General features: G+C 43.1%; 1 protein-coding gene and 3 non-coding genes across 4 annotated transcripts; all 4 read right to left on the bottom strand.

Moving 5' to 3' along the window:
- Positions 1-1,100: 1,100 nt before the first annotated feature.
- Positions 1,101-1,291, bottom strand: LOC116361474 (U2 spliceosomal RNA). The gene has a single exon (XR_004207608.1). It is a non-coding gene; the product is annotated as a U2 spliceosomal RNA (small nuclear RNA).
- Positions 1,292-5,856: 4,565 nt separating this feature from the next.
- LOC116361473 (nucleolar protein 58-like) lies at positions 5,857-12,714 on the bottom strand. The gene is made up of 7 exons (XM_031815941.1): positions 12,243-12,714; positions 11,865-12,028; positions 11,035-11,169; positions 9,723-9,784; positions 7,372-7,514; positions 6,403-6,530; positions 5,857-6,297 (listed from the first exon to the last, which is right to left on the bottom strand). Exons 1-7 carry the CDS (start codon positions 12,697-12,699, stop codon positions 6,241-6,243), a joined length of 1,146 nt encoding a protein of 381 aa, XP_031671801.1. The 5' UTR covers positions 12,700-12,714; the 3' UTR covers positions 5,857-6,240.
- Positions 10,889-10,972, bottom strand: LOC116361475 (small nucleolar RNA SNORD11B). The gene has a single exon (XR_004207609.1). It is a non-coding gene; the product is annotated as a small nucleolar RNA SNORD11B (small nucleolar RNA).
- On the bottom strand, positions 12,111-12,190 carry LOC116361476 (small nucleolar RNA SNORD11B). Its single transcript, XR_004207610.1, has one exon. It is a non-coding gene; the product is annotated as a small nucleolar RNA SNORD11B (small nucleolar RNA).
- Positions 12,715-16,379: the final 3,665 nt, after the last annotated feature.

Raw genomic sequence — 16,379 nt, 5'->3', positions numbered from 1 at the left:
CCATGCCCCAGGACTACCTGACATGATGACTCCTTGCTGTCCCCAGTCCACCTGGCCATGCTGCTGTTCCAGTTTCAACTGACCTGAGACCTAGGACCATGCCCCAGGACTACCTGACATGATGACTCCTTGCTGTCCCCAGTCCACCTGGCCATGCTGCTGCTCCAGTTTCAACTTCCACCTGACTGTGCTGCTGCTCCAGTTTCAACTGTTCTGCCTTATTATTATTCGACCATGCTGGTCATTTATGAACATTTGAACATCTTGGCCATGTTCTGTTATAATCTCCACCCGGCACAGCCAGAAGAGGACTGGCCACCCCACATAGCCTGGTTCCTCTCTAGGTTTCTTCCTAGGGTTTGGCCTTTCTAGGGAGTTTTTCCTAGCCACCGTGCTTCTACACCTGCATTGCTTGCTGTTTGGGGTTTTAGGCTGGGTTTCTGTACAGCACTTTGAGATATCAGCTGATGTACGAAGGGCTATATAAATACATTTGATTTGATTTTGATTTGATTTGACAAAAGACAGAACCCCAGCAAGTCACATGGGGCCTGAGGCACTGGGCGAAGAGCCAGGGGATCACAGGTCGGCCGCTCCCTCGCCCATCAATTCTCCCCTTAGACGTTCAGGTGACACGCCTGTGCAGGAACCCGCAGTCCTCGCAGTCCTCGCAGACAAGCCCCCTGTCTTCCATCAGGGATTGTTGACAGACAGACAGAGATAAAAGTGAAGAGAATATCAAAATGTGTTATTGTTACCTGAGAAAAATAAATAAATGATACTAAACTGTTTAATGTTGGAAATTGTTACTAGGTTTGTTTTGTTAGTGAATTGACACCTCCTGTCCTATTTTATTAAATGGAAGATGTTATGGGTGTAAGATGGCACAGTGATGCCATCTGTTGGTAAATGTTCCTTACTGCAACTCTTGTGTTTTACCGGGGTGCTTGAGATACCCGGATGTGTTGTGATGTACTGAACAAGACTGGTCACTCGCATCAATGCCGTCAATAACGTTCAAACAGTTGCTCAATGTGAAAATACAATACAGACCAACGAAGCAACTCTGCTTCTTCTGTCTGATTTCTCTTTACAATGAAAGGGGGTGCACCGTTCCTGGAGGTACTGCAATACCAGGTCGATGCGTGGAGTGGACGGAGCAAGCCCCTATTCCATCTCCCTATTCCAAAAATCAATTTAATATATGGTCCCCAGATAGGGGACGTATCAGATATTAAACTGATAAGAACAGATACTACACTTGATCTTAGCCAAAAGGCCGAGAAGCGATACCTGCAATGATTTCGGGACGAAGTGGCCGTTCTCCGACACGTCAAATTCGATTATGGCTACATCAAAATGAGCACTGTATGCTTTTTGTTTTCCATAAAAAATATAATGCTTTAAATAAATGGTGGCATGGATGGGGAGTTGATCAACGCCAGGAATGACCACGTTTGACTGTTACAAAGTAACACATTTGTAGGTTCTAAGATCACGTGGTCATCCGCCCTCCAATCAGAAATGAGAGAACACGTTAACCTGATCAACAGCTAAATTGGAATAATAATATATTACGTGTGGGGAGTGGGGGATGGGGGGCAATTTGGAGATAATAATATTGACATAACATTTGATCTTGTATCGAGTATATCTGGTAGCATCGCTGCCACAAACGAACTGAAGCAATTGTCCACTTGGTGGCGCCAGAGTTCCACCGACCGTCACTTTTTCCTGGTTGTCCTGTGTGGTACAGAAAACTGCATTTCAATGTTGAACGACTTGACTTCAAGACATCGTCAACGAAAATAACGTTAACAATAAAAATAGCCTGTCTTTTTTTGTATCTGTCTGTAGAGCCTTGTATGATAAGTCCATTGTGAGAAGGCCTTCATAAAGTGTCCCTCCTAAATTACTTCAAAGATGTCTATGGCACTGGACTGCAGTAAGAGAGCTAAGGAGCGGATGGTCCTGGCTGCCTAAATGATTCCTCCACATAATAAACATGGCACTTTGGAGGCTTACTTTTATAATTAGACTTACTCAGTCACTATAACTAACTTCATAAAATGCCATTAGGCCTAATGAAGATACTGTATATGTAAGTTACTTGATTGGTGTCTTGTGAATCCACCTGTATGTGCATTATACGATAATAAATCACTTTTCTCCCGGGTAACCTGGTAGTTTCCACCAAAACATGGAAGTGTCATTCAAAAGCATTATAACGCATATAAATGTCTGGATTTGATGAGAGCTTTGATTCAGCATGAACATTCTAATCTGATGCTACCTGAGCCTGATGAGACCAATATTAACCACATTTAATGAACCCTACATTCACCCCATTTAATGAGCCCTACATTAACCACATTTAATGAGCCGAAGCACAAATTATTGTACTGTTATCCATTAGGTCCACCAGGACCTCACATGACTGTGAAACATTGTTGTGTTGTAACTTTAATTTATGACGTTCACCACACTAATCAGTGATATATTTTTTTAATGGGAAGTAATAGCTGGTTTAATTTTGTTAATGAAATAGTTGTGCTATTGTATTGTTCTGACTTCATGGGGCCGACTGGAGTGAATGTCATCGTTCACAATGTCATGAAAAGCTCCTCCTTCACTAGAACGGCCCGACTACAGACTATATCATGTCGGGCACATTAAGTGATGCTATGTTTTCTGTTATTTTTAGGATTTTATAGTTTGACACAACGTATTGGAAGATTTTTGGTCCCTCTGAAAGCCGAGGTCCGATAGTCACGGTTCACCACTGGATCTAAGCGAACGCTTCCATTAAACCTGTCCAGGTCCAGTCTGTCCAGTTTCTGCTAGTGCACGTACCACATGGCCACATTATTCAGCCTTTTTTGACTCATGGATGATCTAAGCCATGTCTTAAGCCTCCCCGGGGCACTAAAACTCCTCTCAGCCTCGACAGAGGAGGCAGGGACGACCAGCAGACGCCTTACTAAAGCTTCCACCTGACTGAAGAGACCTTTCACCTCTGGCACCATTTCCCCAATAATGCCAGCAACATCTGAGCTCGTTTGATATGTATAATTAGTCCCAAACATGGCCAGCTGCACCTGCAGAAGTCTTGAATTCAATTCAGGATGGATATGGGCTGAGTATTCACTGTGTCCAAGGTGTTGTAGAACTGGGCATCAGGATGGATATGGGCTGAGTATTCACTGTGTCCAAGGTGTTGTAGAACTGGGCATCAGGATGGATATGGGCTGAGTATTCACTGTGTCCAAGGTGTTGTAGAACTGGGCATCAGGATGGATATGGGCTGAGTATTCACTGTGTCCAAGGTGTTGTAGAACTGGGCTCTGTACAAAGACTGGGCATCAGGATGGATATGGGCTGAGTATTCACTGTGTCCAAGGTGTTGTAGAACTGGGCTCTGTACAAAGACTGGGCATCAGGATGGATATGGGCTGAGTATTCACTGTGTCCAAGGTGTTGTAGAACTGGGCTCTGTACAAAGACTGGGCATCAGGATGGATATGGGCTGAGTATTCACTGTGTCCAAGGTGTTGTAGAACTGGGCTCTGTACAAAGACTGGGCATCAGGATGGATATGGGCTGAGTATTCACTGTGTCCAAGGTGTTGTAGAACTGGGCTCTGCTTGTCCTGCATGTGTCACCTTCTGACCTGAGATCTTTTGTTATGTCTTTGTTTTAGTATGGTCAGGGCGTGAGTTGGGTGGGTTGTCTATGTCCCTTTTTCTGGGTTTGGGGATTTCTGTGTTTATTATACATTTACACATTATTGAACAATTTGATTTGATTTATTTTCTTAACTAGTAAACCAACACATTCTGAACAATTATAGTTTTAAGCAGTGTATTGGTAGTAAACATGCTACCTAACTCATCAACAATTATAGATACAAGCTAATAACAAGGTATATATGCTATCTTATTGAACAAGCAGCTTAACTCAAATAATGTGTGTGCTAGGCATCTCTCTCCAGGTTGTTGTGCTGCTTGGCAGGCTAGCTGCTCCATGGTTTCCTCCAGATATTGCCACTGTTCTCGCTCACACTGCCACCATCAGCTGTGTCTCTCCACCAGTTCCAGAAAGTCCACTCCTTGCGTACGTACTGTAAATATGATGAATCATAGATTGGCAAGGAAATCCTTTTCATCTTCACTGTCCAACTGCATTGTGACGGAGCTGGAACCAGCAGGAGGATGGAGAGGCCTTGAAGCTGTACGCTGCTGTGGTGCCAAACTGCTGCAGAACTTCACTTGGTAGTTCATGCTGGTAACAGGTATCACCAGCCAGCTTCAGTCCATACAGCACCAGGAGTAGAAACTACCCAAATACAGGTGAGCCAAGCTTGTCGCATCATACCCAAGAAGACTCAAGGCTGTAATCGCTGCCAAAGGTGCTTCAACAAAGTACTGAGTAGAGGGTCTGAATACTTATATCAAACTTTATTTGTCACATGCACCGAATACAAGTGTAGGCCTTCCTGTGAAATGCTGACTGACAAGCCCTTAACCAACAGTGTAGACCTTACTGTGAAATGCTGACTGACAAGCCCTTAACCAACAGTGTAGACCTTACTGTGAAATGCTGACTGACAAGCCCTTAACCAACAGTGTAGACCTTACTGTGAAATGCTGACTGACAAGCCCTTAACCAACAGTGTAGACCTTACTGTGAAATGCTGACTGACAAGCCCTTAACCAACAGTGTAGACCTTCCTGTGAAATGCTGACTGACAAGCCCTTAACCAACAGTGTAGACCTTACTGTGAAATGCTGACTGACAAGCCCTTAACCAACAGTGTAGACCTTACTGTGAAATGCTGACTGACAAGCCCTTAACCAACAGTGTAGACCTTCCTGTGAAATGCTGACTGACAAGCCCTTAACCAACAGTGTAGGCCTTCCTGTGAAATGCTGACTGACAAGCCCTTAACCAACAGTGTAGACCTTACTGTGAAATGCTGACTGACAAGCCCTTAACCAACAGTGTAGACCTTCCTGTGAAATGCTGACTGACAAGCCCTTAACCAACAGTGTAGACCTTCCTGTGAAATGCTGACTGACAAGCCCTTAACCAACAGTGTAGACCTTCCTGTGAAATGCTGACTGACAAGCCCTTAACCAACAGTGTAGACCTTCCTGTGAAATGCTGACTGACAAGCCCTTAACCAACAGTGTAGACCTTACTGTGAAATGCTGACTGACAAGCCCTTAACCAACAGTGTAGACCTTCCTGTGAAATGCTGACTGACAAGCCCTTAACCAACAGTGTAGACCTTCCTGTGAAATGCTGACTGACAAGCCCTTAACCAAGTGTAGACCTTACTGTGAAATGCTGACTGACAAGCCCTTAACCAACAGTGTAGACCTTACTGTGAAATGCTGACTGACAAGCCCTTAACCAACAGTGCAGCTCAATGACCGTAATAAAATATTTACCAAATAAACTGAAGTATAAAATGTAATAAAAGTAACACTAACGAGTCTATATACAGGGGGTACCGGTACCGAGTCAGTGGAGTCTATATACAGGGGGTACCGGTACCGAGTCAGTGTGGAGTCTATATACAGGGGGTACAGAGTCAGTGTGCGGGGGTACAGGTTAGTTGCGGTAATTTGCACATGTAGGAAGGGGTGAAGTGACTAAATGCGATATGTTAGTTTTGTATTTTGAATAAATGTACACACATTTCAAACTTGTTTAGCTTTGTCATTTGGTGGGGTATCGTGTGTAAATTGATGGGAAAAAAACTATTGAATCATGTTAGAATAAGGCTGTAACGTAACAAAAGGTGGACAAAGTCAAGGGGTCTGAATCCACCATAGCTGGAATGAAAGGAAATACCGCTGAGAAAATGGATTTAATCACTTATGGACAAAGACAGCAGAAAAACCCATCTTTAAAAAAAGGTACATCGTTAAACCAGTGGAGGAATGAAGTGTTTTAACATGGACATTGATATTGTAGACAGTCTATTGGGTCTTTAGTTGATTAGTAATAAGAGGTTACAGTAAACTAAAGGTTCATCTTAAACTCAAATCCACAGGAGGATTTACACACCATCATCAAGTCTCATAACAGATCAGCTGCTGGTCATTCTGAAATTACCTCCGTCTCCAGTTCTCTAGTCTTTAAACAGTCAGGCTGATACACGAGTCAGTCTGGTCCTGGTAGATACAACGACAACTAAAAGTCCTAATATACTACAGTTTCTCCCCAACCAGATTAATCTCCCTCTTCCTCCTTCACCTTTTTCTTCTTCTTCTTCTTCTTCTTTGACGACTGGAAGTCACAAGAAATAACAAATTAGTATGTTCGTTCAGTCAGAATGGCTTAGATGAGCAGGAATATATATATTCTGGAGGCATGTCCCCATCAGCTACGTACTTCCTCTGTGGGAGAGACGGTCGCCTCCTCTTCCTCTTCCTTTACGTCCATCGCCTCCTCCTCTGCTTTCTTGGACTTCTTTTTCTTCTTCTTGGGAGTTTCTTCTGCTGCCGTTGAAGCCTCTGGTTCTGAATGAAAACAGAAAGCACCGTGAGACAATAGCACTTAAGACGGCTGAGAACCGGTCTCATGTTATAGAACAGGATGGATGGTGTATTATGGGTTGTGTTCTATAACAGGATGGATGGTATATTATGGGTTGTTATATAACAGGATGGATGGTATATTATGGGTTGTTATATAACAGGATGGCTGGTATATTATGGGTTGTGTTATAGAACAGGATGGATGGTGTATTATGGGTTGTTATATAACAGGATGGATGGTGTATTATGGGTTGTGTTATACAACAGGATGGATGGTATATTATGGGTTGTGTTATATAACAGGATGGATGGTATATTATATAACAGGATGGATGGTGTATTATATAACAGGATGGATGGTGTATTATATAACAGGATGGATGGTATATTATGGGTTGTGTTATAGAACAGGATGGATGGTATATTATGGGTTGTGTTATATAACAGGATGGATGGTATATTATATAACAGGATGGATGGTGTATTATATAACAGGATGGATGGTGTATTATGGGTTGTGTTATACAACAGGATGGATGGTATATTATGGGTTGTGTTATATAACAGGATGGATGGTATATTATATAACAGGATGGATGGTGTATTATATAACAGGATGGATGGTATATTATGGGTTGTGTTATATAACAGGATGGATGGTATATTATGGGTTGTGTTATATAACAGGATGGATGGAATATTATGGGTTGTGTTATATAACAGGATGGATGGTGTATTATGGGTTGTGTTATATAACAGGATGGATGGTGTATTATGGGTTGTGTTATATAACAGGATTATGGCTAAGAGTTACTCAACTGACCTTCCACAGGTTCTTTCTTGGGTTTCTTGGTTTTGACTGTCACCGGTGTGGCCACCTCTTCCTCCTCGACCTCCTCAAACTTCCTCTTCTTGGAAACAGAGGGGAGGGTGGAGTCTCCGGAGGGGTCGTACACCTTCACGTCACTACGTAGACATGACAGAACGTTAGTTAACAGCACAGTTGGTAATTAGCCGACGGTCGATTGATTGGTTTAAAGGCTGTTGGTCGACCAAGATGTTTTAGTCGAGCAGTAGCAAGTCAATTTATGGCACATGAGACACCTTTCTGATTCACGACCATCTCAGTGAATTGTTTGCGCTTGATTGTTAGTGTATATCAATTCCCCATTACATATATCACCAGTACTACATTTACCCTTCATTCCTATCATTTACAATCTACAATGCTTGTTTGGTTATGGTAATTTCAGTTTAGTCTTTCAGCACTCATTGTTGGAGTGGACACATTGTTTGCAGAGTGCACAACCTATGCTACACTTGTGAGAGAAACTGTGTTTATAGCATTCCATTTACCAGTTAATTTAGTCCTTATTTTGTTTGGCAGCGCTCCTGTCAATGTTGAGTAAGAACGCAAACGCATAGAAGTAGACCTATATGCTGACTAGCCTGCGCGCGAATGTAGGCTTAAAAATGTGCCCATCTGATAGTATTTCTGATGGGCTTAACGCACCACTACTAATGACCTGTGGAGCTTCTCAAAGTAATGCTTTGTCACCTCAAAACAGCAAGCAAACATACCATTTTCCCATCCATTGAAAATTACAAAAGTTCCTCAATGTATTTGAAAAATATTCCCAGCTCTCTCCTTTTTGACCACTCGTGTCATGCTCGGATCCAATGGAAACGTCATAAAATAGGGCTACCTGATTACTTCCTATCTCTTGATCAAATAGCCTACATACAGATGTCTGTCCCGAGCTCACTGGCGGGGGAAACAGGGCCCAGTATATTTTATTAAATATTTCAAGCATGCCCCCCCCCCCAGAATTAAGTTGCGAGCATAGGGCCTCCCCCCCCAGACCAAGTTGATACAATGCTTCAACTATCGGTTGTCATGACCCTCTTTGGGTACAGCGAGCACCATCCCCCGCTGTCTCCTAAAACCAGGCTGCTGTGGTCAGGGAGGTCGTAAACAGAAAAAAACGTTTCAACAGAGATACCGACGACACTGAGCGTAAATATATATTGATTGCAATAGTTCCCAAATGAGCGTTCATATGCGAAGGATTAGCATTTAAATTGTTAGAATTATCACTGTCTAACAAGCCGCCATTAGGGCACATCCTCCTTTCTTTGTAAATATACTGCTCAAAAAAATAAAGGGAACACTAAAATAACACATCCTAGATCTGAATGAAATATTCTTATTAAATACTTGTTTCTTTACATAGTTGAATGTGCTGACAAATCACACAAATTATCAATGGAAATCAAATTTATCAAACCATGGAGGTCTGGATTTGGAGTCACACTCAAAATTAAAGTGGAAAACCACTTAGCCCACTAGGGCACATACCCTGTATCATTTCTTTGGAAATATATCTATTTTGTTTGTGTGATGCATTTCTGTGAATTACTTAGTAAATCAATTATTTTAAGACAATTGATGTATGGATGACTCAGTGAAGACTGGGTTCGTGCAGATAACCAACAATTTATGACGTTTGGAATGAGACTAATGTGAGGTAAATAATTCATTAATCAGAAGACTGAGATCAGATATTATATCTCTGAAAGTTATATTAGGAAAATTATAACGTTGTAATCGGAATATTTTCCTAGTTAATTACAGTTACATGATTAATCACATAATAATTAGAGAGTTATTTGATAAATAAGTCATCAGTTTTAATTATGCCAAAGACATGACAAAGACTTTACCAGAGAGACGCGACAGTCGGCCAGCTACCAGAGAGACGCGACAGTCGGCCAGCTACCAGAGAGACGCGACAGTCGGCCAGCTACCAGAGAGACGCGACAGTCGGCCAGCTACCAGAGAGACGCGACAGTCGGCCAGCTACCAGAGAGACGCGACAGTCGGCCAGCTACCAGAGAGACGCGACAGTCGGCCAGCTACCAGAGAGACGCGACAGTCGGCCAGCTACCAGAGAGACGCGACAGTCGGCCAGCTACCAGAGAGACGCGACAGTCGGCCAGCTACCAGAGAGACGCGACAGTCGGCCAGCTACCAGAGAGACGCGACAGTCGGCCAGCTACCAGAGAGACGCGACAGTCGGCCAGCTACCAGAGAGACGCGACAGTCGGCCAGTTACCAGAGAGACGCGACAGAAGGTTATTTACCCAATACAGTAGTCTCCAGGTGTAACTCACCTCCTGTGTTGGTATTTGTCAGACTTCGCCATGGCTTTGCCTGTTCCACTGATTCTTCTGATCTGAAGGGATAAACCAGGGTCAGCACAATATTAGGGGACCGGTAGAGTAGATGAGTAGGGGACAAGCAGGATATCACTGTTTAACTTCACTAGGGTAGGGGGCAACATTCGGGAATTTTGGATGAAACGCGTAGCGTTCCAAAACTAAACTGCCTGCTACTCAGTCCCAGAAGCTAGGATATGCATAGATTTGGATAGAAAACCCTCAAAAGTTTCCACAGTGGTTCAAATAATGTCTGAGTATAGCAGAACTGATTTGGCAGGCGGAAACCTGAGAAAAATCCATCCAGGAAGTACATTTGTTTGTTCTAGTTCTCTATACAATGCCATCACAGTATCCGTTGACTTATGACTCAGTTGCTATGCAGTTCCTATGCCTTCCACGAGATGTCAGCAGAATTTAGAAATGGTTTCAGGTTTGTTATTCTGAAAAATGCAGGAGTAAGAGCAGTCTGAATGACTGGACCCTACAGTGTCAGAGCTTTTTCATGCTCAATCCCGAGAGCCTGCCTTTCTTGTTTACCTTTTATATTGACAACGTTATTGACCGGTTGAAATATTATTGATTATTTAGGCTAAAAACAACCTGAGGATTGAATATAAAACATCGTTTGACATGTTTCTATGAACTTGACGGATACAATTTGGATATTTTGTCTGCCTGTTGTAACTGTTTGAGCCGTGGATTACTGAAGAAAACAAAGAGGTTTTTGGATATAGAGACTATCGAACAAAAGGAACATTTATTGAATAAATGAAAGTCTTAGTGAAACCATATGAAGATCAAAGGTAAGGGATTCATTTTCTCTCTATTTCTGACTTGTGTAACTCTGCTTGGCTGGTTACCGTTTTGTAATGGTTTGTCTGCTGGGCGATGTTCTCAAATAATCACATTGGTATGCTTTCGACCCCTAAAGACTTTTTGAAATCTGACAGTGGTTGGATTCACAAGAAGTTCATATTTAAAACTATGTATAACACTTGTATGTTTTCAGATTTTTTAAATAATGAGTATTTCTGTTTTTGAATTTGGCGCTCTGCAATTTCCCTGGATGTTGGCCAGGTGGGACGCTAGCGTCCAACGTACACCAGTGAGGTTATTAATGCAAGCTCAGATGAGGTAGTGACTGAAAAGCATCAGGTAGTTTCAGGACTGTTGACATTAGTCATCATCATCACTGCTTGGCATCTCATGTGGGCTGGTTGTTTGGGCCTCTAGCAGTAAGGGGCAGAGAGAGAGAGCTACTTACTCCCTTCTCCTCTAGGTGGCGTAGTCTGGCCTCCAGCTTGGCACGGTTCTCAACTCCCATCTCAGCGTTTGTGTCCTCTCCCAGGGCATCGTAGCGGATCGCCAGAGATGCTTTGGCTGCCAGCATCCTGGAGATCTGAGAGGAGAGAAAGAAGCTTGACTAGAACATGACAGCAGTACTGTAGTGTGGAGAGACATTCTGATTAGAACTAGATCACACCTGGAACATGACAGCAGTACTGTAGTGTGGAGACATTCTGATTAGAACTAGATCACACCTGGAACACGACAACAGTGCTGTAGTGTGGAGAGACATTCTGATTAGAACTAGATCACACCTGGAACACGACAACAGTGCTGTAATGTGGAGAGACATTCTGATTAGAACTAGATCACACCTGGAACACGACAGCAGTACTGTAGTGCGGAGAGACATTCTGATTAGAACTAGATCACACCTGGAACACGACAACAGTACTGTAGTGTGGAGAGACATTCTGATTAGAACTAGATCACACCTGGAACACGACAACAGTACTGTAGTGTGGAGAGACATTCTGATTAGAACTAGATCACACCTGGAACACGACAACAGTACTGTAGTGTGGAGAGACATTCTGATTAGAACTAGATCACACCTGGAACACGACAACAGTACTGTAGTGTGGAGAGACATTCTGATTAGAACTAGATCACACCTGGAACACGACAACAGTACTATAGTGTGGAGAGACATTCTGATTAGAACTAGATCACACCTGGAACACGACAACAGTACTGTAGTGTGGAGAGACATTCTACTTCTAGTGATGGCTGGAACAAAAGCCTCACCTTGCCCTTGTTCTTGGCCGAGGTCTGTCCCACCAGAGAGGCGTGGTAGATGAGACCATATTTGGGCGTGTCTCTGCGCGTCTTCAGGGCTCTGAACAGGGCCTTCTCTGCTCCCAGGATCTGGACTGTGGAGGCCGGGTGCTTGGCCAGGTTCAACAGGGACCCTGTCAGAGAGAACCAGAGCATTTAGGAGCAGTTTGGGCGTTTCCAGCTGCCTACTACAGGTGTCCAGGTAAAAGGTTTTAATTCAAGCTCAGATGAGGTAGTGACTGAAAAGCATCAGGTATCAGGATTGTGACATATAGTCATATTAATCACCGCTTGTTTTGTGTTGTGAATGATTCCTGCTGTGTGATTGGCCGTTAGATCATGACTCACCAGCGTGTGAGATGAGCCGTGCCCCTACCAGTTCCCCCACCATGACAGTCAGGTTGGGAGCGATAGCCATCATCCTGTTCTTCAGATAGTCGTACAGTTGGGTGCGGTACTCTGTAATCTCTATCACCTGGTCACACAGGTGCATGATGTTGCCGATGTCCTCCTCTGACACCTCCGTTCCCATGGAGATCTCTGCAGCCAGTTTGACCTCTGCCTCCACCTCCTCGGGGAGATGCTCAGACAGGTCGGTGGTTGCCACGTTGGTACGAGCGCCTATCTTCCGAACACTCTTGCAGTAGGCCAGGTTGTCAGTGATGATCTTCCCCACCTCAGGGAAGTGCCAGCCGTACCACTCCCTACAGCGCATGATGTAGTTGTTGAGCTCCTTGTCCAGGTCATCCAGCAGAGCTGCACAGATCAAAACACCAGTTACACCTGTTACTGAGCTACAGCCCATAATACTAGTTACACCTGTCTACAGCCCATAATACTAGTTACACCTGTTACTGAGCTACAGCCCATAATACTAGTTACACCTGTTACTGAGCTACATCCCATAATACTAGTTACACCTGTTACTGAGCTACATCCCATAAGACTAGTTACACCTGTTACTGAGCTACAGACCATAATACTAGTCACACCTGTTACTGAGCTACAGACCATAATACTAGTTACACCTGTTACTGAGCTACAGACCATAATACTAGTTACACCTGTTACTGAGCTACAGACCATAATACTAGTTACTCCTGTCTACAGACCATAATACTAGTTACTCCTGTCTACAGCCCATAATACTAGTCACACCTGTTACTGAGCTGCAGCCCATAATACTAGTCACTCCTGTCTACAGCCCATAATACTAGTCACACCTGTCTACAGCCCATAATACTAGTCACTCCTGTCTACAGCCCATAATACTAGTCACTCCTGTCTACAGCCCATAATACTAGTCACTCCTGTCTACAGCCCATAATACTAATCACTCCTGTCTACAGCCCATAATACTAGTCACTCCTGTCTACAGCCCATAATACTAGTCACTCCTGTCTACAGACCATAATACTAGTCACTCCTGTCTACAGACCATAATACTAGTCACTCCTGTCTACAGACCATAATACTAGTCACTCCTGTCTACAGACCATAATACTAGTCACTCCTGTCTACAGACCATAATACTAGTCACTCCTATCTACAGACCATAATACTAGTCACTCCTGTCTACAGACCATAATACTAGTCACTCCTGTCTACAGACCATAATACTAGTCACTCCTGTCTACAGACCATAATACTAGTCACTCCTGTCTACAGACCATAATACTAGTCACTCCTGTCTACAGACCATAATACTAGTCACTCCTATCTACAGACCATAATACTAGTCACTCCTATCTACAGACCATAATACTAGTCACTCCTATCTACAGCCCATAATACTAGTCACTCCTATCTACAGACCATAATACTAGTCACTCCTGTCTACAGCCCATAATACTAGTCTCACCTGTTACTGAGCTACAGCCCATAATACTAGTTACTCCTGTCTACAGACCATAATACTAGTCACACCTGTCTACAGACCATAATACTAGTCACACCTGTCTACAGACCATAATACTAGTCACACCTGTTACTGAGCTACAGACCATAATACTAGTCACACCTGTTACTGAGCTAGACCATAATACTAGTCACACCTGTTACTGAGCTACAGACCATAATACTAGTTACTCCTGTCTACAGACCATAATACTAGTCACACCTGTTACTGAGCTACAGACCATAAGACTAGTTACACCTGTTACTAAGCTACAGACCATAATACTGGTCACTCCTGTCTACAGACCATAATACTAGTTACACCTGTTACTGAGCTACAGACCATAATACTAGTCACACCTGTTACTGAGCTACAGACCATAATACTAGTTACTCCTGTCTACAGACCATAATACTAGTCACACCTGTTACTGAGCTACAGACCATAAGACTAGTTACACCTGTTACTGAGCTACAGACCATAATACTAGTCACTCCTGTCTACAGACCATAATACTAGTCACACCTGTTACTGAGCTACAGACCATAATACTAGTCACACCTGTTACTGAGCTAGACCATAATACTAGTCACACCTGTTACTGAGCTACAGACCATAATACTAGTCACACCTGTTACTGAGCTACAGACCATAATACTAGTTACTCCTGTCTACAGACCATAATACTAGTCACACCTGTTACTGAGCTACAGACCATAAGACTAGTTACACCTGTTACTAAGCTACAGACCATAATACTAGTCACTCCTGTCTACAGACCATAATACTAGTTACACCTGTTACTGAGCTACAGACCATAATACTAGTCACACCTGTTACTGAGCTACAGACCATAATACTAGTTACTCCTGTCTACAGACCATAATACTAGTCACACCTGTTACTGAGCTACAGACCATAAGACTAGTTACACCTGTTACTGAGCTACAGACCATAATACTAGTCACTCCTGTCTACAGACCATAATACTAGTCACACCTGTCTACAGACCATAATACTAGTCACACCTGTCTACAGACCATAATACTAGTTACACTGTTACTGAGCTACAGCCCATAATACTAGTTACTCCTGTCTACAGCCCATAATACTAGTTACTCCTGTCTACAGACCATAACAGTAGTTACTCCTGTCTACAGACCATAATACTAGTTACTCCTGTCTACAGACCATAATACTAGTTACTCCTGTCTACAGACCATAATACTAGTCACACCTGTTACTGAGCTACAGACCATAATGCTAGTTACTCATGTCTACAGACCATAATACTAGTCACAACCTGTTACTGAGCTACAGACCATAATACTAGTTACTCCTGTTACTGAGCTACAGACCATAATAGTAGTCACACCTGTCTACAGACCGTAATGCTAGTTACTCCTGTCTACAGCCCATAATACCAGTCACACCTGTCTACAGACCATAATACTAGTTACACCTGTTACTGAGCTACAGACCATAATACTAGTTACACCTGTTACTGAGCTACAGACCATAATACTAGTTATACCTGTTACTGAGCTACAGACCATAATACTAGTCACACCTGTCTACAGACCACAATACTAGTCACTCCTATCTACAGACCACAATACTAGTCCACTCCTATCTACAGACCATAATACTAGTCACTCCTGTCTACAGACCAATAATACTAGTCTCACCTGTTACTGAGCTACAGACCATAATACTAGTCACACCTGTTACTGAGCTAACAGACCATAATAGTAGTCAAACCTGTCTACAGCCCATCATGCTAGTCACTCCTGTCTACAGCCCATAATACTAGTCACTCCTGTCTACAGCCCATAATACTAGTCACTCCTGTCTACAGACCATAATACTAGTCCACACCTGTTACTGAGCTACAGACCATAATACTAGTTACTCCTGTTACTGAGCTACAGACCATTATTGTCCCACCTGTCTACAGACCATAATACTAGTCACACCTGTCTCAGCGCCATAATACTAGTCACACCTGTCTACAGACCATAATACTAGTTACTCACTTACACTCACTGTCTACAGACCATAATACTAGTCACACCTGTCTACACTACAGACCCATAATACTAGTCACTCCTGTCTACAACCCATAATCTATTCACTCCTGTCTACAGCCCATAATACTAGTCACTCCTGTCTACAGCCCATAATCTAGTCACTCCTGTCTACAGCCATAATACTATTCACACCTGTCTACAGACCATAATACTAGTCACACCTGTCTACAGACCATAATACTAGTCCACACCTGTCTACAGACCATAATACTAGTCACCCTGTCTACAGACCATAATACTAGTCACAAACCTGTCTACAGACCCAATACTAGTCACACCTGTCTACAGACCATAATACTAGTCCCCAGACTCCTGTTACAGACCATAATACTAGTCACACCTGTCTACAGACCATATACTAGTCACAGCCTGTCACAGACCATAATACTATTTACTGACTCAGTTCTACAACCATAAATAGCTAGCCCAACACCTGTTACTGAGGCTACAGTCCCTTTACATGGACAGAGTAAGACAGGGATGAGTCACACCTGTTAC

This window comes from Oncorhynchus kisutch, unplaced genomic scaffold (genome assembly GCF_002021735.2).
Source record: "Oncorhynchus kisutch isolate 150728-3 unplaced genomic scaffold, Okis_V2 scaffold710, whole genome shotgun sequence".
In the NCBI taxonomy this organism is placed as follows: domain Eukaryota; kingdom Metazoa; phylum Chordata; class Actinopteri; order Salmoniformes; family Salmonidae; genus Oncorhynchus; species Oncorhynchus kisutch.
The sequence above is the reverse complement of the archived record's forward strand: the minus strand, read 5'-3'. Positions and strand labels throughout refer to the sequence as shown.